Source organism: Prosopis cineraria, unplaced genomic scaffold (genome assembly GCF_029017545.1).
Source record: "Prosopis cineraria cultivar Desert tree isolate PC_DT_omini unplaced genomic scaffold, ASM2901754v1 PC13, whole genome shotgun sequence".
NCBI classification, from domain to species: domain Eukaryota; kingdom Viridiplantae; phylum Streptophyta; class Magnoliopsida; order Fabales; family Fabaceae; genus Prosopis; species Prosopis cineraria.
Genome location: NW_026555344.1, coordinates 8,257,694 through 8,281,767, shown reverse-complemented (window position 1 = coordinate 8,281,767; position 24,074 = coordinate 8,257,694). Strand labels below are relative to the sequence as shown.

The 24,074-nt window shown below is 32.7% G+C and overlaps 1 protein-coding gene across 1 annotated transcript; it reads right to left on the bottom strand.

The window, feature by feature from the left end:
- Positions 1-16,599: 16,599 nt before the first annotated feature.
- LOC129291159 (boron transporter 4-like) lies at positions 16,600-21,655 on the bottom strand. The gene is made up of 14 exons (XM_054928374.1): positions 21,378-21,655; positions 20,654-20,759; positions 20,491-20,573; positions 20,153-20,345; positions 19,637-19,775; positions 19,397-19,562; positions 19,049-19,215; positions 18,783-18,956; positions 18,598-18,693; positions 18,377-18,493; positions 17,984-18,291; positions 17,559-17,838; positions 17,004-17,129; positions 16,600-16,922 (listed from the first exon to the last, which is right to left on the bottom strand). The coding sequence occupies exons 2-14, from the start codon at positions 20,755-20,757 to the stop codon at positions 16,869-16,871; spliced, it is 2,007 nt and encodes a 668-aa protein (XP_054784349.1). The 5' UTR covers positions 20,758-20,759; positions 21,378-21,655; the 3' UTR covers positions 16,600-16,868.
- Between the last annotated feature and the right edge of the window lie 2,419 nt (positions 21,656-24,074).

The window sequence follows — 24,074 nt, the reverse complement described above, 5'->3', positions numbered from 1 at the left end:
CCAGGGTGGAGAGATCACCCTAATTTCAGATATGGAGGAAGCCAACAACAACAATATAATGCTACAGGTCAAAATTCACAGCCTATGCAACCAATGAGGCAATCTACTCCTATTTCAGGGTCTAAAAATGATGGACCAAGTCTAGAAGAGTTAATGAAGCAAATGGCAACTAATAACATTCAATTTCAACAACGCACTGAGACAGTAATCCAAAAATTGGAGAATCAAATTGGGCAGTTGTCCACCTCCGTTAATGAATTGAAGAGTCAAGGTTCTGGAAAGTTGCCTTCTCAAACAGTTGTAAATCCTAATTGTAGTAATGTTAGTGCTATCACTCTTAGAAGTGGAAAGGAGCTTCCAGAGCCCTCCACAACATCTATCAAGAATAAGTCGGCTGCAGCAACACAAGTCACACTTGAGGAGGCTAATGAAGAAAAGGAACCAAGGAAGATCCTTCCATTCCCAAATAGGGAGACTCAAAGCAAAAGTTAAAGGAAGCTGAATTGGAGAAAGAAGTGCTTGATGTTTTCAAGAAGGTTGAAGTCAATATTCCCCTTTTGGAGGCAGTAAAGCAAATTCCTAAATATGCAAAGTTCTTGAAAGACCTATGCACGAACAAGAGAAGATTCAAAGCTAACGAGAAGGTCAATCTAGGAAGAAGTGTATCAGCTTTATTTCATGAAGGAATGCAGTGCCAACCCCCTATGCCCTTAAAATGCAAAGATCCAGGGAGTTTCACTATACCCTGTACTATAGGAAATTTAGAATTTTCTAACGCTTTGATTGATCTTGGTGCAGCGATAAATGTTATGCCCAAGTCTCTATTTTCTTCTTTGCAGGGTTGTGAGATGAAGCCAGCCGGGATTATTGTCCAATTAGCAGACAGGAGACTTGCCTATCCTAGTGGTATGCTTGAAGACATTCTAGTTAAGGTAAAAGATTTAGTCTTTCCTGCTGATTTTTATATTTTGGATATGGGTAAAAATGATAGTCATGGGCCACCACCACTGATTTTGGGTAGGCCATTTCTTAAGACAGCTAATACTATCATTAATGTTAAAGATAGTACTCTTTCCATGGAATTTGCAGGACGTGTTGTTCAATTTAATCTTTTAGAGGCTATGAAACATCCTATAGAGGATCATTCTGTTATTAATGTGAGCATGCTTGATATGTTAATTGATGATACATATGATGAGCTTTACAATGAGATGGTTTCTAGTTCTCTTGAGATTGTTGATTTAGATAGCAATACACATTGTTCTGACTCTATTATTTATGAAGATTCTTCTGACTGTTCTGGTTCTGATGATATTGTTGAGTTATTCAAATCCATGCATGATATTGGCATTGAAACTTCTAGTGACTCTGATATGATTGCTTCTGACTCTGAAAGAACTATAGACTTTGCTATCAACTCTATGTCATGTAATTCTATTAATAATGATAATTCTAGTATTCTAGAACAAGATACTGCTGCTTCTTTTGATGGAATGCAGGTTTGTGGAGTTGATGAGCTAACTATCGACAAGCTAGTTCCCTCTATTCAGCAGCCACCTATACTTGAATTGAAAGATCTACCAGAACATTTGAAATATGCATTCTTAGATGAAGGTAAGAAATTACCGATTATTATAGCAAAGGATTCTGATCCTTGCCAAGAGGTAAAATTGTTAGAGGTACTGAGAAAGCACAAGAAAGCTATAGGATGGACACTAGCTGACATTCCAGGCATCAGTCCAGATATATGCATGCATAGGATCTTAATGGAAGACGGTGCAAAGCCATGTAGGCAACCTCAAAGGAGGCTTAACCCACTTATCATTGATGTGGTCAAAAAGGAGGTAACAAAACTTCTTTCTGCAGGTATCATTTACCCTATTTCTGATAGCCAGTGGGTGAGTCCAGTACAGGTAGTGCCAAAGAAGAGCGGGATCACAGTTGTAAAGAATGAAAAGAACGAGTTGATTCCTATGAGAGTGCAAAATAGCTGGAGGATGTGCATCGACTACAGGAAGCTAAATGATGCAACCAGGAAGGATCACTTCCCTTTACCTTTTATTGATCAAATGCTAGAGAAATTAGCAGGCAAATCTCACTACTGTTTTCTAGATGGTTTTTCAGGTTATTTTCAGATTTGCATAGCTCCAGAGGACCAAGAGAAGACAACATTCACATGTCCATTTGGCACATTTGCTTATAGGAGGATGCCATTTGGATTATGCAATGCCCCAGCCACATTCCAGAGATGCATGATGAGTATTTTTGCAGATTTGCTAGACTATTGCATAGAGGTTTTTATGGATGATTTTACTGTATATGGAGATTCATTTGATGAGTGTCTAGTAAATTTAGATAAAGTACTTGAGCGATGTATTGAGAAAAATCTTGTATTAAACTTTGAAAAGTGTCATTTCATGGTTAGACAAGGTATTGTATTGGGTCATGTTGTTTCTGAGAGGGGGATAGAAGTTGATAAGGCTAAGGTAGATGTGATTACTTCTTTACCTTATCCTACTAGTGTTAGAGAGGTCCGTTCTTTCCTTGGACATGCAGGATTTTACAGGAGGTTTATACAGGATTTTAGCAAGATAGCCTTACCACTCTCAAGATTGCTGCAGAAAGATGTGGATTTCAAATTTGATAAAGCTTGTGAGCAAGCATTTGATGAGTTAAAGAAGAGATTGACCACTCCACCAATCATTCAACCGCCAAATTGGGATTTACCTTTTGAATTATTATGTGATGCTTCTAATTATGCTCTTGGCGCAGTACTTTCACAAAAAGTTGATAAGAAATCACATGTCATAGCTTATGCTTCCAGAACTTTAGATGCAGCCCAAGCCAATTATACTACCACTGAAAAGGAGCTTTTAGCTATTGTTTTTGCATTAGATAAGTTTAGATCATATCTTTTGAATGCAAAAGTTGTTGTGTTTTCTGATCATGCAGCATTAAAGTATCTCTTAAGGAAGCCAAATGCAAAGCCACGATTAGTCAGATGGATGCTCTTGCTACAGGAGTTTAACTTAGAGATAAAGGATAAGAGTGGAGCTGAGAATTTTGTCGCAGACCATTTGAGTCGCATTGAATCTCCTATGGTTCCTTCTATTCCTATTGATGATAATTTTCCTGATGAATGCTTATATGCTATGCATGATGTTACTCCTTGGTATGCTGACTTAGTTAATTACTTAGCTGCCTCTGCATTGCCTGTGCATTTAAAGAAACATCAATTAGATAAGTTCAAGAGGGAAGCTAGATATTACATATGGGATGATCCATACCTTTGGCGCATATGTAGTGACCAGATTATTAGGAGATGTATTCCTGACATTGAGTTTGAATCCATATTGCATTTTTGTCACACACTTGCTTGTGGAGGACACTTTGGTCCACAACGCACTGCTAGAAAGGTTCTTGATTCTGGATTGTACTGGCCTACTCTATTTCGTGATGCATATACATTTTGTAAACATTGTGCTAGATGTCAGCATACAGGAAATATCTCCCGTAGAAATGAGATGCCTCAAAAACCTTTACTTTTCTGTGAAATATTTGATGTATGGGGTATTGATTTCATGGGACCTTTTCCTGTTTCATTTGGATTTGCTTACATTTTACTAGCTGTGGATTATGTTTCTAAGTGGGTGGAAGCTAAAGCCACCAGAACTGATGACTCTATTGCTGTTGTAGATTTTGTTAGATCACATATCTTTTGCAGGTTTGGTATTCCAAAGGCCATTATCAGTGACCAAGGCACCCATTTTCGTAATCGGAGCATGCAGAGTTTATTGGGTAAGTATGGGGTCGTGCATAAGATGGCTACCCCTTATCACCCCCAAACTAATGGGCAAGCTGAAGTCTCGAATCGAGAGATAAAGCAGATTCTTGAAAAAACAGTGCAACCTAATAGGAAAGACTGGAGTAAGAGACTTGATGATGCATTGTGGGCATACAGAACTGCCTACAAGACTCCAATCGGAATGTCTCCTTATCGGCTTGTTTTTGGGAAAGCTTGTCACTTACCTGTGGAGATTGAGCATAAAGCTTATTGGGCAGTAAAGCAGTGCAATATGGATTTAACTAAAGCAGGAGCCCAAAGAAAATATCAATTGCAAGAGCTTGAAGAATTTCGCTTGGAAGCATATGAAAATTCAAGAATCTACAAGGAAAAGACCAAGTTAATACATGATAAGCTGATAGTTAGAAAAGAGTTCAAGGTGGGACAAAAAGTGTTACTCTATAATGCCAGATTGAAACTTATGCCAGGAAAACTTCGTTCTAGATGGGAAGGTCCTTTTATAGTTACTAAAGTGTTTTCTTATGGTGGAGTAGAGATTATGGCAGAATTACTGGAGCAAAGTTTAAAGTTAACGGGCATCGGTTAAAGCATTTTTATGATGGATTTGAGACACACATTGTGGAGGAGTCTTCCCTCCAAGATAACACTTAATCGATCAGGTTGTATCATTTCTCTTCACTTTTAATTTACATTTTCCTATACATCTTTCGAACTATGTTCTACATTGAGGACATTGTAGATTTTAAGTGTGGGGGAGGTTTTTTTTGCTGTTTCTAATTTTTTTTTCTTGTTTTCATTTTTTTTTATTTTTGTGTTCTTGTTTTCAAAATAAAAAAATAAAAAAAAATTATTTGTGCGAAGTTGCAAATTTAAGACAATTTTAGTTTGAATGCATTTGAGCATGATAAGTAATTGATCTTATGTTTAGAATTTAAGTTAAGTGGCATGAGTTTGGTTTCAATGAATTAATGTGATAGCCTTTAGCTTGTAAAGATTTGAGCCTAATATTATTCTCTTTTTGTGTGTATTCTGCTATCACTACTCCCACTCTAGAACTTGTCTTGATTCTTAGTTGAGACTATAATTGCATATGCTTTGCATGAAGATGATTTAGGCATTCTTTTAGCCTACTTAGCCAAATAGCCATCCCATGCAATTTATCCCTTGTTAGCCCCTTTGAGCCTAAACCTTTTCTTTAAAATTTTAGCCAATTGAAAACATAACCTATAAAAATATTTTTCTTTCATTCTTCTCACCCCACTTTAGGTGATGAAAAGTGTATTATAATATTTGTTGGAATGAAAGAATATGCTTGAAGAGAGATTTGGGTTATTTTGAAAAAAAAACGAGAGAAAAAAAAAGCAAAGAAAGAAAGGAAGAAAAGAAAAGAAAAGAAAAGAAAGAGCATAAAAGTCATAACACAACAAAAAAAAAAAGGTGCATGAAGCAAAGGAAAGGAAAACAAAATAAAGAAAGAAAAATAAACCCAAATCAATTTATTTTGTTTCTTTCATTCTATATATTTCGTTTCAAATATACTTTTCATTATCCTAAAGTTTATTAACCTTCATTTTCCTATATCATACCTTTACCTAAGCCCCATTACAACCTAAACTAAAGTCCTATTGATTCTTACATTGCATATGACATAAATAGTGGAGACCTAGATGATAAACAAGCCTATGGTAGTGAGGTTTTAATAGGGGAACTTGAGTGAAACACTTACCTATATACATTTGAGAGTTGAGAGTTAAACACTTGACCTTTGTGAGGGGCTATTGCTTAATTTATTCTTACCAAATGAAATTGCCATGATACTTGTTATTCTCAATATAAGAGATATTGATTAAAGTGTTAAAATGTTGAAGAGCTATAATTATTTCTTATTCTTTGTTGCTTCCACAGTTCTTTTCTTAAATTTGAGATTTAAGTTTTGCCCAGGAGTGCAAAAGTCTAAGTGTGGGGGAATTGATAAATGATAATTTTATATATTTTTATTCTTTTAATTTAGACTTTTAATTATTTATTTAAGGCTAATTGAGTTTAATTAGATATTATTTGATTTTATTAGCTAATATTCAATTTTGGAATTTTAACTAACTAAATCTTTGATTTTAAAATATAAATAATATCTTTAATATTTTTGCACAGGTGCTATTTAATTTTATTTTATTTGTGCAGATTTTCTAGATTCAATTTGAAAGATATTGATGAAGAATATTTTGGATAAGAAGAATATGGGCATGCTTGGAGATCAAATCAAGAATCAAATCTTTAAAATTTTATTTGAATTTATTTTGGATTATTTAGTGTAATTTTTAATTAGGGTCCACTTTTCATATATATATATATATATGAATAGATGGGGGACGGAGAGGAAGCACGATCTGGGAAAAAAAAAACGAAAGAAGGGAAACAGAGCAGCGATCGCCATTCGTCTTTCCTTCTTCCAATTTCTTGGGTGATGGCTTCTCAATTTTTCATTTCATGTTGTTTGATTTTTAATTCTATGGAGAGCTAATTTTTTTTTGGTGTGATCAATCACAAACCATGATCCTAAATTTTAATCAGAGTCTTTAATATTCAGGAAAGATTTTATTTTAGCTTTATTCCAATTTTCTCTTCTTCTCTCTACCTCTAAATTTTATGCTTTAATTACTATTACTGATTAGAGTAGCTTTATTGCATAATTTTTGAGTTATAAATTTTATCTGAGGTTTTAATTGCTATAATCGATTGATATAGCATTGTAAGAGTAATTTGGCTTGGCTTGGGTGATTATCCATGCTTTGTTTTTGGTGTGGCTATAAAACAATTGTTAGGTTGTGGGTTAAAGGAGATTTCAATTAATCTATAACTTAACTTCTTGTTTAATTCTTGAATGATAATTTGAGAAATATTATAATGAAACCAGAATAATAAAGTTGAATAAAATTAATTTATTTTGTAGACGAGGAAGGTTAAATTTAGGTGATTGGGTTGTGATTGATTGCGCTGCTTGTTGTCGGTAATTTTCTTAATTGAATTTTCTCTATTTATTTATTTATAATTTAGTTTTTAATTTTATCATAAAAAAAACCCCCCCATTATTTACCTTTTCATAATCATAATTTAAATAGTTACTCTATTGACTCTTAGGGAGACGACCTAGGTTGCACTTTACTGCAAAATCTATTTTTTGTTAATTTTGGTGCTATTCGACAGTAGTGTCAATAATCTCATTAGACTTGAATTGGGTTTCTTCAAAGAGTCTTTTGCATTGATTCTTTCATAAGAGCCAGCATATATTACAAAAAACCTTAATCCAAGGCCATCTTCCAAATTTTCTATTTCTTGGGTTGTGAGTAGTATTCCATTTGAGCCAATCCTACAAATCAACAGAGAAAAAAGCAGTAAAAATCATTAGGAATAATAATTCTTTCCCACACTCTTTTAGAAATCTCACAGTCACAAAGGATGTGTATGATGGATTCCTCTTTATGGCACTCAAATAGACACTCATTGTTCATGGTTAGACCACGTAAAGCTCTGAGTGAATTTGTAAGTAATCTCTCATGAGTAACCTGCCAGAAGAAAAACTTGATTCTTTCATAAATTGGCTATTTCTATATCTTCTTCCATAAAGGTTCTAGAGACTTATGATCAATAGTTTGGAGAAAATTATTCGCTGATTTGATAGTGAAAGAACCATCAGTAGTAGATCTCCAGCTTAGTTGATCAGCCTCAAAGCCACTTGGTGGTTTTGACCTCTTTATCTTCTTAATCACCCATGGTGGTATGAAATTAATCTAATTAATGATATTCCATTACCTAGTAGATATCACATGCTAGCTAACCACATTTGATTGATTAATTGTGTTACAGTTTTGGTCAACATAATAAATAAGTGGTTGATCAGGCATGACCATTTATCCTACTAAAAGTTGGTATCATGTCCGTCTCTTATCTTTTTCCCCACACCTTTCATAAAATCTTCGTAGTATGAGTGATTGCTTGCTAAACCACTGAGGAACACTGTTTACAAGTGACTTCAAGATAGAAGTTATCTCCTTATCTGTATTTCTTCCTTATGCACTAAACCTATAAAGCATCTGGTTTAGTTATCAAACCCCAATAAAGCTTCATAATGAAAGCAGTATTTTGATATTTGAGATCCTTAATCCCTAGACCTCCTAACTCTTTCCCGCATTTCACTATATCCCAAGAAATCAAGTGTAATTTCCTTTTATCTACCTCTTGACTCCATAAAAAGCCTCTGCAATTTTTTTCAATTTCTTTGAGAATGCCTGTGGGTAATAACATCGTCTGCATTAGATACGTGGGCAAAGCTGATAAAACAGCTTTGATGAGTATTGATCTCCCTGCTATGTTTAGGTAATTTCTTTTCCAAGTAGATAATCTTTTCCTGACTTTCACAATAAGAGGATTGAAAATCATTTTGGAAGCACGAGAATGGATAAGTGGAACTCCCAGATACTTGCCCAAGTTTTCCGTGAGACCAATGCCAATGATATGACTAAGCTGAGTTGCTCTATTATGGTTGACATTCTTAGAGCAAAAAATTTTTGATTTGGAAAGATTAACTTTATAGCTCGTGACACTGCAAAAGGTACTTATTGTTTCCTTAATGATCTCTATCTGCTCTAATAAAGCTTCTACAAATAAGAATAAGTTATCTACAAAGAAGAGGTAGGAAATAAAAGGGCCTTCAGAAGTAATCCTTAACGGTTTTCATTTTCCTTCAGTGCATTATGCCTTTATTAAATGCCCAAGTCTTTCTATACACAACATGAAGATGTAAGGGTTAAGTGGATCACCTTATCTAAGACCTCTGGAAGGAAAGAATTCTTGAGTCGTATCACCATTCTACATTACTTTCATAGAAGCTAAATTTATGCAGTGCATGATAATCGCCATAAAATTACTATCAAAACTAAGACTATGAAGAGTATCTTCAATAAAACCCTAGTTTAATTTGTTATACGCTTTTTTCATATCAACTATAATAGCCATGTAGCTTCTACCAGTATGCTTGTTTTTCATGGTATGAATTGCTTCTTGTGTAATAATCACGTTATCGCTCTCTTGCCTCCCTTATAGAAAACTGCATTGTTCCATTCCAATAAGAGAATTGAGAAGAGGCCAAATCCTGTTAGCAATGATCTTAGTGATAATCTTGAAACTTACATTGCATAAAGAGATAAGTCTCAATTTCTTTAAAGAGGTAAGGTGATCAACTTTAGTAAGGAGAACTATATTAGTTTGGTACAAGCTTTTCACTTTCACAGGATTGTGGAACACTTCTTTAACTAATTTATAGATTTTTTTCACCAATAATGTTCTAATGAGATTGAAAGAAATAGGCTTGCAATCCATCTGGTCCCGATGCTTTGAATGCCCCTATAGAGAAGACTGCATTTTTAATTTCCACACAATCTACTTCCTTGGATAAATGTAGTAAATTATTAGTCTCAATAGCTAGAAAACAAGAAGGCCAATTATAGCGAGGGAGAACTTCAGGATCCTTTATATAGAGATCTTTGAAGAAATTACTTTGTATAGTCTTCAATCTCTCAAGGTCATCTACCCATTCATCGTTATCATCTTTGAGTGCTTCAATCCTTTTCTTCTTTTTCCTTAAGATAGTAGAAGCATGAAAATATTTTGTGTTCTTATCACCCCATTTAAGCCATTCACATCTTACTTTCTGAAACTATATGAGCTCCTCTTGTGAATTAAGCTTGAGATAGTCTTCCCAAAGTTTTTTCTCAAGTCTATGAAGCCCATTAGCCTGACTATTTATTCTAGCTCACTCAATACCTTCGAGCCTTCTAATAACTTGCCTTTTCTTCTGAGGGATGCTACCAACCTTTTGCTTGTTCCAACATTGAGTAGAATTAGAAAAGGAAATTAGACCATCTGTCCATTCCTTATCCTACCAGGCACTAGCAACAACATCTTCAAAATCTTCTTCTAAATTCCATGCTGCCTAGTATTTAAAAAATTTATTACCTAAGGAAGTAGGAGCAAATGATTCATTGGAGACAACTTGAACACGATCATTTAATTTTACCTCAAATGATGAAGATTGTTGGAATTTGGGAATGCAAGTAGCCAATTGATGTTCATAAAAGCCCAATCGAGTTTAATTTTTAGACCTATTCTTTCCCAGGTGAAATTATCCCTCATAACAGGAAGCTCAATTAGGTTGAAGTTTTGGATATAACAATTGAAATGTTCCAAGGCCAAAACAATAAGTTCCCCTCCCCCAATCTTATCTTCATGAGACATGTAAGAATTAAAATCTCTAAGGACTATCAACACATCATTCATTGTGGCACTGATTTCTTCAAATGAATCCTAAAAGGGACCTCTTTTGATATAAGTAGTTTCTCCGTAAATAAAAGGAGCATACACAATCTTAAAATGATCAGCTTTAGTGATTTTATAGTGAATAAGTAGAGAATTTGAACATAAATAATCAATCAAAAATTCATAATCATTCCAAAGAATTCAAATCCCTCCTGTATAACCAGAAGTTTCAATCTAAATCCAGTTATGAAAGCCAAATTTCTTTATTATAAAGTCAGCTTTAGACCCACTAATACGAGCCTCCAACAGACATAAGATATCAATCTTATTTTTATTCACAATATCTCTACCATACTTGGAAAAGCCTTATTGCCTGCCCCTCGACAATTCCAAAAAGAAATTATCATTAAAACAATATATTGAAAGAGAGTAGTTCCAAAGGAACACTTACTCCATGCAATAAGCATCTTGATCCCATATGGGTTCTTCTACGAGAATATTATCACTATCCTCAGGATGATGGCTCGAAACCTTCTTATTCGACTAAAGAGGAACTAGCACCAAGTTGCGATTAGACTTTGTACTTTTTTAACTTGTCAGGTTTGACTTCATATAACTCTTCTGCAATCAAATAAATTATTATGCTAATCTTATAAAAACAACTTTCTTTTTTCTTCTTAAATGCAAAAATCCATCTTGGAGGGCAGGCATAAATCCAAAAATTATAGTATGGGATCATAACTAAAATTTTTTCTAAATATGAGGACTAACATTAATTTTTACATTTTTCTCAAACAAAATTATACCTTTTTTAAAAAAAATTAAAGCATGGGTGCACATAATGTAATATCCTCCTCCTTTTATCCCATAATTAAAACCCAAATCCTAAATAATTAAAAAAATGAGATAATATTAATCATCAAATATAGAATTCTCATTGGTTAACAAAATGGGGACCCCAAGATTATAAATCTAAAGTCAAATTGAGTCTTACAAGAGGCAAATTAAAGTTCGCAAATATACGAAAGTAAGGAATTATCACATAAGTGAGTGCATTTGTGTAGAAATCTGAAAAAGAAAAATTCTAAAAATTTTTAAGGCGTGCGCCATAGCTCATTGAACATACACCGCGGCATGTTTGCCTCTGTGACATACACCGTGGCTCATGATGCCATACACTACGACGCTAATGTACGAACTTTAACAGTGAGTTCTGCTATCAATTTGATAGCTTTAAGGCCAACTTTCGATGAGCCCCAAATCTCCGTTCGACGTTCGAATGATGTGAACTAGGAATCTATAAAAAGCTCTTTCTGGGCTCTAACTAATGGCATTGGGTTCAGGCTCAAATTATTTTTAAAACAAGAATTGGACACCCTTTTCAAAACTTACATTGCTATAACCAATTTCACAATCTTGGATGTTCAAAACACATAGCAAGGACTATAAGTCACCAACAACCATATGACCATGTACATATCATCAAAACAAACTTGTGCAATGCATCATAACATAAGGAATATTTTTAGATTAAATTTTCACTACTCAATCCCTTAACTCAAAATCATAGAAAGGGGAAGTTTATCATAATTTCCATCAAGATTTCCTAAATCATCACATAATATTCATTACCCTCACTTGTATTAATATTTTGACCCTATCATCATAGCACATAACAATCAACTCTCTCCCTAAGGCCCAAAATACCATTTTAATTTACATTTCACTTAATGCAAATAAGTAACAAAAAGGAAAATTCTAGTTGACAATCAAAATTGTCATACACATAAATTACCCAAAATAAAGAGGCCTATTACAAATGAATTGTGATCCTAAGCCTTAGGTTGTTTTCTCCTGTTTTCACTTCTTGAGCTATTCCCTGAAATATTAAAGATAATAGGATAAGTACAACTACTCAGTAACCAAGGTCCGACTAGCCCATACTAATGCATATCAATTAGTTTAAATGCAAGTGATAATAAATATTATTACTTTAACCCATGAGAAACATTTAAAATAAGAATTCACAACTTAGCTCACATAATGGCATTCACTTGAAAAAATAATGCTTTTAGCATCTTTCATATAAATAAAATAGCTCACACAATTTATTGACAAGCCTAATGGAAAAAATTATTACTCAACTTAACATATCCACATCATGAATTCAATATAGACAACAAGTGCCTTTTCTCACTATATGTATGATCACACCTCCCTTATATCCTCCTTATTCCTCTGACACAAAAACATGGGCTATAACTTAATGGGATAGTCTATATTCTTTGACCTCCCTAGCCTAAACACTTGTGAGGACATTACCCGATCAAGGCGTACCTAACTCACTTATGTATTACGGTTTTCCCTATTTCTCACACTATGGGGTGTCATACATCCTAGAGTAGCTTCCTTATTGGATTGGTGGATAGCTAGCTAGGTTTAAGTCTCTCATTGAACAAGTGGGACGATATGAATAGAATCAATCTAGGATGTCCATCACACGGATAGGGCCTTACCACATGAATTTATCATCTACTCCGCTTCCTAGGCGAACTCTTGCCTCTCTAGATCATGCTATAAACATTCATGCGATAATTCATATATATATAATTCATAGAACTTTACATTACATAATTATTGGACTTCTCAACACATTTTATGGAACTTCAAAAGCAAACAAGTCATTGAACTCCAAATCCATAATCATTATACCTCATACTTTCAAAATCATTAAACTTTCATATTTTCGTACATCATTGAACTCCTTCTAAATAAAGATTCATTTTGCTTCTCAATTTGTAGAAGTCATTGCACTCCCAATGAACAATAATATGAAAATCCACCACTATTTTTCTCAAGGAAAATTGTGCATCATAAGGCATAAAATTTACAAATTAGATCTAGTGAATTTCTTCACAATTTAAGCCATACTTGCATTTCTTTTATCTTATACACTTCAAATGATAATTCATAAATCAATAAACCAATAGTCACACATAAGTATAGGATATAATTTTTTCAGTTACCTCAAACCTTTGAGAAGTCAAAGGTTTCACCCCTCAACTATTCACTCCCAAAGCTTCCAAGAAGCTTGAATGGTGCCAATGATAATTATACTACAAACATTTACCATGCAAAATATCAATATCTATTTTGAGTTATTTTTCACTAACATTTCGTCATTTCTTAATACTCAAGCTTTACTTTAAACTCATGTGGAAGTACCCATAAGGTTTCTTAGCTTCCTTTAACTCTCATTTATAACATTAAGCTTTTAAATGGGCATTAATAAAGCCATATTATTTTTAACTACCAAACTTACGGGAATTTTGAATATTTAATATCTTCCAACCACCAATCATCATAAAACTATAAATATCAAGTTTACTTAGCTCAATCTACCCCCATTAATTCTATTTAAGTCAATGGATTCAAGCTCATAACTTCTAGGGATCGAAAATCACTATTAGCAATCAAACCCTAACCTTTACCATCAAGAAAATGAAAGAAGAGAGGAAGATTTAAGCAAGGAAGCTTACCTTGGGCGTTTATGAGCTCTAAATTACTCCCAATAATCAGTTTCTTCAAGCCCTAATTTAACCTTTTCGCCACTCTCTCGTTCTTTATTGTTTTTTCTTCATTTTCACTTTAGATTCGCAACTTAATATTCACAATTTTGGCCATGCGCCACACAAAGAGCTTCTTCCAAGCGTGTTGGCATGCATGTGCAGCGACAGACCAACCACAAGCCGTGGCGCGTGGCACAGAATCACTCTCTTCAAAAATTCTTCCTCTTTTATTCCCAAGTGACCTGATTCTCCTTCGAACCCACATTAAAAACTGAAATTGAGATCAAATACGCCCATTAGGTGTCTCTGGCCACACACCTCAAAGATTCACTTTGCTAATTTATTTAAGCTTAATTAATCTTGGTTTAAAATTGAGGATGTCACACATAAAGATTTGCTCAGGGATGTTAAAATTTGAAAATTTGTGTTGCTTGCAAGGTTTCACCAGGTAAGTTAACATCTTAACGTTTTTTGTGATAAATGCGCTTTAGGTAGAAGTGAAGTTTATTAACTTCTAATATTGCTTCTGTTGGAGGTTTTATTTTTTTCAATATTCTTAAAAAAATAATCTTGAAGATCAAACATATAAATACACACATTATATATATAATATTAAATATGAATCTTTTATTTTTTTTTATGAAAGTATAATTTTTTTATTAAAAAGTTTAATCTTACATTTTTTAGTGAACAATAATCAATTTATTATACATATGTCAATAAAACAGATATCTTTTTTATATCAAATATACTTGATATATTATTTGATGAGTCAAATATATCATCAACACCCCACATTATATTGGATGCATATTCAAATCTTTACATTTTTTAATAGGGCGTTGGAAAAAAAAAATCATGTTTTATAAGGCAATTGCTATCCATATAATATATACATGCATACATTATTTTTATTACTATTCATGTTTATTGATTTTTTATCAAATTCAATTTTTAATTTGAATAATCATTAGATGTTAAAGAAATTTCTACAAAAAAATAATTGTCATATATTTGTGCTTCTTGTTATGCCGAGTTAACTCATATCAAAATAAGTTTGGTGTTTGGAATTATTAATACAGAATGAGTAATGATTTTGGGTTCATGTCAATTTGGTATTGATATCATCCAGCCACAAGTAAATCAGAATCAAGGTTCTATTAGAAGCTTGAATCAAGCATCACAGAGTAGAGTTTGGTTGTAAAAGAGGGAGAATCTTAAAATTCTACTTTGAGTAGCTTGATTCAAACTTCCAACAACAGTTTGATTTTGATTTTTCTGGTGGCTGTTGTATCATTTCAATACCAAAATTCTCACACTGTTGTGCTGTTGATGCGTGGGTGGAGGATTGGAGGAGGTGGATTTTTACAGAGGAAGGAAGCAATGAAGAAAAAATTGGAAAAGATGGAAGAATGGAGAAGTGGAAATTGAAGCCATTTCTATCTTTTTCCTTTGGATAATGAAATTTTGAATCCTCAAACTTGTTTCAATTATTGATTTAGTTCTTAAAATTTAATTTTTATCAATCAAATCTCTAAAATTTCAAAACTATATACAATTAGTTCTTTTAATTTGAAGGATAAATTACATATCTTGGGCTACAATACCTCTCTTTAACATAAATATTGTTTAAGAGTTATTTAAGTTTTCATTTATTTTTTAATCTTATTTTAAACATTTACTTATATATACTTCTTTATATAGTGATTTTTTAAATGTATAAGGTGATAAGAATGATGTTCCAAACATATGTGAATTAAAAACTTAATAAATTTCTAAATTTTTGGCCAAAAATAATGGATTAAGAATTTAATTCAAGAAATAAATCAGTTAGTTTGTTAAAAAAACAAGAAATCAATCAATCAATTTGATTTAAGATTATTTTATTACTTTTAACATAATTTATGATTATTAATTTTAAAAAATAATCTTTTAAGCCTTAAAGTTTTGATTCGCTTAAAATCAGCTTTTCAACTATTACTCATTTCAATTCAATCCTTTTTTGATCGAAAAAAAAAAAATCAATCCTTGAACTTTCAATTTGCCTAAAACTCAATCCCTAACTTTTTCACCATTTATAATTTTAGACCCATTTATTTAAAATTAAAAAATAAATAATTTATAGTAGTTTAGAGATTTTATAAAAAGAGATTTATTTTATAAAAATTTAATAAAAATATTAAAATAATAAAAAAGAAATTATTAGTTAATTATTTTTAAACTTTATGATATATTTCTTGATTTTTGCTTTATAAAAATGATTTACTATTATATTATTTTAAAATTTTATAATATCTTTGTGTATTTCAACTCTTTAAAATACTCTCTTTCATATACTGCAGTAGATTATTTTTAAAATTTAAACAAATATAATAAAAACTCACAAAATAGATTAAAAAATAAATGATTTTTTTAAGAAATAAACTAACACAAATGGGTCTTTTATCTTCACCATCAAAAATTCATTATGAACCAGCACTAAGTCATTCTACATGACAAAAATTGTCAATAACACTGTTAAAAAATTGCTCATGTAGTTCTCAACTCAGCTCTTTATGGACTTTATATATATAAATATATAAATATAAATATATATATATATATATATATTTTTTAGAGAATCACATTCAAAGACTATTCAAAAAATTTATTTATAGACAAGGTCTAATAATAACAAATTTTCTTTAAGAAAAAACACGTCCATATTTTTATTTTACCAACAATCTATTTTATATTAGTCTTTACATGTGAATAAATTTCTAAAGTGATCATCAGATATGACTCTCTCTCCCAGGGTTTGAAATGAACGAAGGCCAGACTTTGAAATAGACGAGGAGACAAGCAAAGAGGACTGGAAAGGCAACGACGAATCTGACCAGTAACCTAAGGCCAGTTTTGGAGCTAGAAGATTACTTTTCAGACTATTAAAAAATGTGGTAGAACTATTAGTCATAAAACTATTACATTGAAATTTTCATGACTCTTAATTGTCTGTAGCTTATAATTCTAATTAGATTGTACCAATTATAACATCAAGCTCCATCATCATTGTTTTTTCACAATAAAGTGTTTGACTTCTCTTCATCAATGTGACGATGTCCTCTGCTTCTTCTGTATTCCTTTCATAGGAAACAACAGAGCCAGCATTGTCACCAAGTTCATAGCATTTTCCCCAGAGTCCTTTATATGTTGGAATGAATTTCCCCCTCTACTTCACCGGGATAAACTTGCAAACCCTTCACACACAAAACAATTACAAGTTAGTTTTCTTATGAGAAATTAAGTTAAAAAATAAAATAATTGAAAATTGTGATTACCTGTGTATGTCTTTCCTCACCAAAACAAACATTTCTGACCTTCATCTCTCCTCTACCAGTTGTAGTCTCATCTAATATCTCACCATCTTCCATTTCCCATGATCCCAAAGCATTAGATTCCACATCCTTGTAGCAACCCAAGGAACAAATTACAGATCAATTTACTGAAAAAACGTTTAATTGCATTGGATCAAAATGCTCTCAATTTGCTAAATATGCTGAGGGAATCAGTTAATTAAAGAGAACAAGGAATAGACCGGAGAAAACAGGCTAGGTATTGAACAGTGGATCTTATTTGTGATACAAGTGAAGACTTTTGCTAAAAACGTGCATGGGTGTGCGTGTGGTACATATGGATTTGAAGTGTCAGCTGCTTTTCATGCTGCCCCCTCAAATGCTCAAAATCTCAGCCCTTCATTTCAGCTAATCGTCAGAGAAATCTCAGCCCCTTATATGCATTTTGAAATTCAAAAACAGAGAGAGAGAGAGAGAGAGAGAGTTGAGAAGCTAATTAATACTTATTCAAGAGGAAAGGAGCACCTAAGTATCGGATACCTGAGAAGAGAGATTGAAGGAATGCCTTGGTGCGCAAGTAATCTCTTCATATTCAGCAGCATCAAGTTCCCTCAAATGGTGAGGATTGAAGAGCTTGGGAAGCAGATACTGCCTTATTATGATGAGCACAAAGAAGGGCAAAGGAAACAAGATTCCTGCTATGGGAATCCATGTCACTCCAAAACAAAGCAAGAAATATAAGCACTGGAACAGTGTGAAGAACAATATGCCTCTCGTTGGCACTGTCTCTAGAAATGAAGCATGGTCCCCTTCCAACACCCTATCATTCCATAAAGAAGCAAGGTCAAGCACCTATAGATAATTAAAATGAGAATTAACTACGGCTTTCAAACTCTTGCACTTACTTGTATCTTATAGATAATTAAAATGAGAATTAACTATGGTTTTCAAACTCTTGCACTTACTTGTATCTCCTATTAGGGGCTGCAAGGATAAATAGTATCCTTTCCCAGAACTGGTTTCCAGGAAGACTGTCAATGGCCATGTAAGCAAAGTATCCCCACAAGACTGAAGTTGGTATCTTCTTTATAATAGGCATAGCAAACACAGATGCCCCAACAAGCATTGCTTGTAAGAGATTGCTCACTCTTTGCTCGTTCACTCTTATGGGGAGGTGTTCATCAATGTGTTCCTCAGTATCAAATGTTTCCTTTTTCTCTTCCCCTTTTAGGACAGCTTCTTTCAGGTCCTTTAATTCTTTACCCACTGCAGACTGCAAAATGGAGCAATCCACTTTAGGATGAAGAAATAGGTGAGCTTGAGGTAAAGGTGGTGTTTAGAGAAATAAGGTTACTTACAAGTGGCCTTTTGTCTATTTCTACAAACACTGCTTGCATGCTTCCATAGATCTCAGAGTTGCTTGCATTGCGTCTTATGCTTTCCTTCACACTTTCCATCATCTTCCTTCGAATAAACTGTAACTCCATGGTTATCCACACAAGCAAAGCACATATATTGATCAATTTGTGGTCAATTGTGTAATATGAAACAAGTACTTTATGACTGAACATTCAAAAACCTGCTTCTTGAGAACAGCGAGGCTTTTGGTGTGCATGGGGGATTGGGGAAGAACTCCATTGGAAGGCGGCAAGCCTAGCAACCCACAAAGCAAAGTCTGAAAATTTCTTTATGGGATCAGTGACAAGAGAGTTTCACAGTCCAAATATAATTGTTACATGTGAAGAGAAAAATAAAGTGAAATACCATGAATCCTAGCAACAACACATCATAATGATAGGCAGAAGGTTTCTTCAGATTGAACTCCTTCTGTTGTGCCATTTGAGAAGCAACACTATGATCAAAGAAGTACAGACCCGCAATCATCAATGCAGGAATAATAGCGGCAAAAATATATGCAGGTGGAACCTTCCCCATGTCCTGTACCGAATATTATATCAATATTTAGACTACCATGGATATGCATGACTTCAATTTCATACTATTATGGTTTTAAGAGCAATGTGGATTACTTTGACAACCGTCCAATGGTATATGGAAGTAGATTCCCAAACAAGAGGAGAAAAGAGCCTTCTGGGAACACCAGAAGGAAGTTTACTTGGTACTGTGAAAGAAAGAGCAGTCCAAACTACCACCATTAAAGGGACTCCATAGTCTGCAATGAAACTTCTCAACTTCCCTGTACAAATTACAGAGCAAGTCATTAATAATCTAAGGAATATAATCTTTGCCAATATCACGAGACAAAATTCAACAATGAGACAATATAATTTGATTTGTTCATGTGTGATTTTAAGTGGTACACTTGTCTGTTTTAAAAAAATACGTGCTTCGTGGTAACAAGTAATTGGATGACAAACCTGTTCCGCAGAACCATGATCTGGCTTTTCTGGTCTTCAAAGAAGAAAAGACAAGGCCAATGGTTAATATGATTCCCAGTAATCCATTTGCATATAGCCACTGAAATTTGTACTTCTCTGACGTTGGGTCTTCCTCTTTCGGAACCTTAAACTCACTCACCACTCCCTGGATTTCAGAAAAATAAAGTTCGGACTTCTAACTTTCTGTGTTACATCAAATATTCAATGTATTAAACTGACCTTGATAGCCTCTTGAATGAACAAGACTGTGATCAACATGCCAAAAAGCTCACCAGCAATTCTAGTGAATCTATTGACAATGGCACCAGCATTGAATATAGCTAGAAGGAACAAAAATAAAGCTGTCCAAACACAAACCCTGAAATGGCCATTAATCTAAAATTAGTTTCAACCCATGAGAAATTCCTAGCTGAGCCAGGTTATAAAAGACAATTAAGAAATATAGGTGTAGATTTTTTTAAAATATATGCCTAATATGCCTATAAGTTGATTGATGATTATTTCAGTCTACCTATAATTTTTAGAAATAGACTGCCTATAAAGGTACATAAAAATAAAACAAATTCAAATGTATCTCCAAGTTTTTTTAGTTGAAAAAAAAAATCTGCTCTATTAAACTATTTTGTCCATGCTATCATTAAAAGGAAAAAAATTGAAGTTTTTTGCTATCAGAAGAAGAGGAAGAAGAAAGAAAGAAATTGAAGTTTTTGGTGCTAAAAGTGTTATAATTCTTACCATCCAGCCCAAGCCAAGAAAAGTTCTCGTCCCAAATCATTCCTAGTTTTAGCAAAATTGTACAAGTAAGTGTACATGATGATTGTGGGTTCTGCAACTCCTACTATCAGCAGAGGTTGTCCTCCAATAATTGAGTGTATGATTCCACATATAGCAGTTGAAGCAAGTGTTTCTAGAGAGCTCAAGCTTCCATCTTTAAACAAAGCCACCAAATATCAATAAGAAAATTTCACCTTAAATCATACAAAGACATGCAAACTCTGAAGCACAAACACTCACATGGAACACTAGACATGACATATATATCAAATTCTAAATATTGACAAATAAAATCCAACCTGTGTCTCTACTGAGCTGTTCTCCAAAGGCAATGACAGGAAGTGCAGAAGCGAAGAAAATATAAGTAGCCGGTGCCAATATTCTGTAAGTAACAAGAAAAATAGAGTTGTACGTTGAAATTTGACTAAGCTTCATACTCTGAACTCACTGTAAGAAAATTACCCAATTCCTGAACAGAGACCGGAAATCCAATCTTCCTTGTAACACTTTGCTCTTCCTCGAACATCATCAACTACACCCTTCAAAGGTGCCTTCAAGATCTCCATTCCTAATGGAACAGAAAAATGAAAATTTGATGACTCGGGGCTCTAAAAGATTTGGACTTTTTAAACATGTAATCAAAAACAGAGCAGAAAGAGTTATAAAATAGTGGATGAAGAGAGAGACGACAGAAGTCGAATTGGTCTGTGTGACAATTTCGAGAAAATTTTGGTTATGAAATTGACACAAACAATGATATTAATGCATCTGTAAAGTGCAAATGGAAATGTCAAACTTTCTTAGTCCCCATAGAACTAAGCAGAGCAAGTGCATATAGTAGCCGAAATTTTCTGTTTCATCAATTTGAAGAACTTTTTGGTTTCAGATTATTGTTTCTGAGAGTCAAAACATTAAATTTCGAGAATCCAATCTAAGCCAAACGAAGTACATGCATAAGCAAGATTGACCCAACTTTACCGAATTTTGATTCTTGAAAACAAGAAGAAAGGAGACAAGAAACTCATCTCACCGCTTAGCTCAAATGTACATCTTCCCAAAGTCCCATTTCCCCATTAAATCTTAGATGTCAATAAATGTAATTAATGCAAACGGCATTAAAAAAACAAAACTTGAATTTACGAGAAGAATCCTTCATAAGAAGGAATATTAATAGTATTTATAATACCAGAAGTGTAGCAGTTGTTCTCCGGCGCAACTGAGCTGCGAGATTCGCCGGAGATAATGCCGGAAGTTTCAGGTTAGCGACAATGACTGAATGAGAAAAGAGAAATGGGAATAGGAGAGCAGAGGGCAAGTGTTGAAAGACGTGCTCTACTCAAACTCAGAACGTTCCTTCTTCACTCTGCTTGCTGGCGCCTTCGTTTTGACTGACATTTTTTATTTGCACTAAAGGGCAGTGTATTCAGTGGAAGGCTGGTTGCTTACGACGTGATGAGCAAGGTTTTGAATCTCTTGTCAAAAAAGTGCTCCCATATCGTACCAAACTATGTTTACAATAAGAGGATAGTTTGAGCATTGCCAAAAAAAAAAAAAAAATACATTATATCTTGAAGTGGTTAGGAATTATTTCATGGAGTATACATTATATTTTATTATAGCATTTATTCAAAAATTTAAAACTTAATTCCATGTTTGCATTAAAACTGGAGTAAAATCTATATTCTTGAAGTGGTTAGGAATTATTTCATGGAAAATTTCAAAATTGATTGGTTGTAATTTATTGCAAGCCCATTTTATTGGAGTTTACCTACCAAAACCTTTAATGTTCAGACTAACTAGGCAATTCCTTCATTGTAAAGACCTGAAATCATTTGTATGCAATTTGATGACATATTTAAAAGGAAAAATGATAATAATTTTTTTAAAAAAAATATATTAATGATAATTTGATCCCTTAAAATGCAATAATTCCTCAGGAGTCTGTAGAGACTTTTCTGTCATTAATAAATTTATATAAATTATCAAATTACTCTTATTGAAAATAAATGATTCACAAGTTTTGTTTAAATATTTATAATTTTTCTTCTTATATTTACAATAATACAATAGCAAATCATAATTTCACATGCTAATTCTTTATTTACTATTGTATTGTTGTGAATTTTAAAAAAAAGTTATGAATATTTAAACAAAACTTGTGAATTATTTATTATTAATAAGGGCAATTTAATAATTTATATAAATTAATTGATGACAGAAAAATTCTTAGAGACTTCCAAAAACTTATGACATTTTGAGAGACTAACTTGTCATTTATATATTTTAGAGAGATTTTATTATCATTTTCCCTATTTAAAATTTAATTGAAATAAAATTTATTAAACTTGGACCGAAAACTGGATTAATTCTAATTTGGTAAGTGACTCTGTAATAAACAAATTTGGGTGTGATTTATAATGGATTTGAAATTTTGGTTAAATTTCGTATCTAAAAATATTCATTATAATAATAATTTCATAAATATATTTAGAAAAATTTATAGAACATAATGACACAATTACTTGAAAGACAGTGATGGATATAGAGAAGTATACACGGTAATATGGGGGAAAAATTGAAAATCACATAAGATATGGGGAGCTAAATATAGTTTTTTTTTTCTTCAGTCATTAGGATCATTTTGAATTTTTTTAAAAAATATATCTTAATACTTTTTAAGTATTGATGTGAATTATCATAATTGAGATATTCATCAAGTAAATGAACTTATATCACTCATTAAATATAAATCCCTCATTGAAAGGGGACAATTATAATTTTTGAGAAAAGAAAAGGTCATTACACTAATTTGTGGTTTGAAAATTAAGTTTACTCGGTTCAATTTTTTTAATTAAAAACTTAAAATTTATGGCATAAAATTAAGAGGCTACCAACCCCTTATTCCCTTATGGACCACATGTTTCAAATAAAAAAAATACAAAATTTTATTTTTCCTCGTTTGAATTGGAATATTCAATCTAGTAAAAAAAAAAATGGAACATTCAATGGTACTTTTCATCAAGTCCACATGTATGTATGTATGTATGTGTGTCATACCTATGGAACCTTGGTCGGATCAGATATCTGGCATAATCATCTCTTTTTTACCTCTTTATAAATCCATAACAATAATATATAATTTGAACGTATTTAATAATTAATTAAACATAAAGAGTAGCATTAAATGGTATTTTTACTAAAAACTTTTATCGATTATACTTATCTAAATTTATTTTAAAAAAAAAAAGAAAAAAGAAAGAACAGAGTGATTTGTGAAGACAATGGCTGAAATATCTGGACGTGGGAGAATTTCGGTGGCAATTAGAAGGTTTTTTTTTTTTTCGAATGGGCTGGAAATTGGAAAAAGTGATTGGTGTTCATATATAAGGTTCAAAACAACCAATTGGCGTTGATCCCAGTGAAAATGACTATAATTGTTTTAAGTATGAAATTTTAATTAAACTCGAATCTGATTTAGTCATATAGCCATATAAATAAAACAAGAAGATGGTGAAAAAAGTCAAGCACGCAGAATTGAACAGGACAATTGTAGAGTTCTTATTCGTCGCTTATGGTACTTGCCTTATAGCGCTTGAAAACGAGAGATCTTTGAAAATGAAATGTTGATGAAGCGGCTCATGCAAATGAAGTGGTAGCTACGTCGTTTCATTTCAATCCTCACAATCAACCCAAGATGAAGTCACTATTGATCTTTGATTTCAGAGATGAATGGAGTATATTTATCTTCGAAATTTTTAAATTTTATATTATTTTTATAATTTTGATATATTTTAAATCAAAGATAAAACATCATTCAAATCAACAATATTTTAAAACTTTATTCGAGCAAATTCAGAATTATTATTTTTAAATTAAAAGAAAT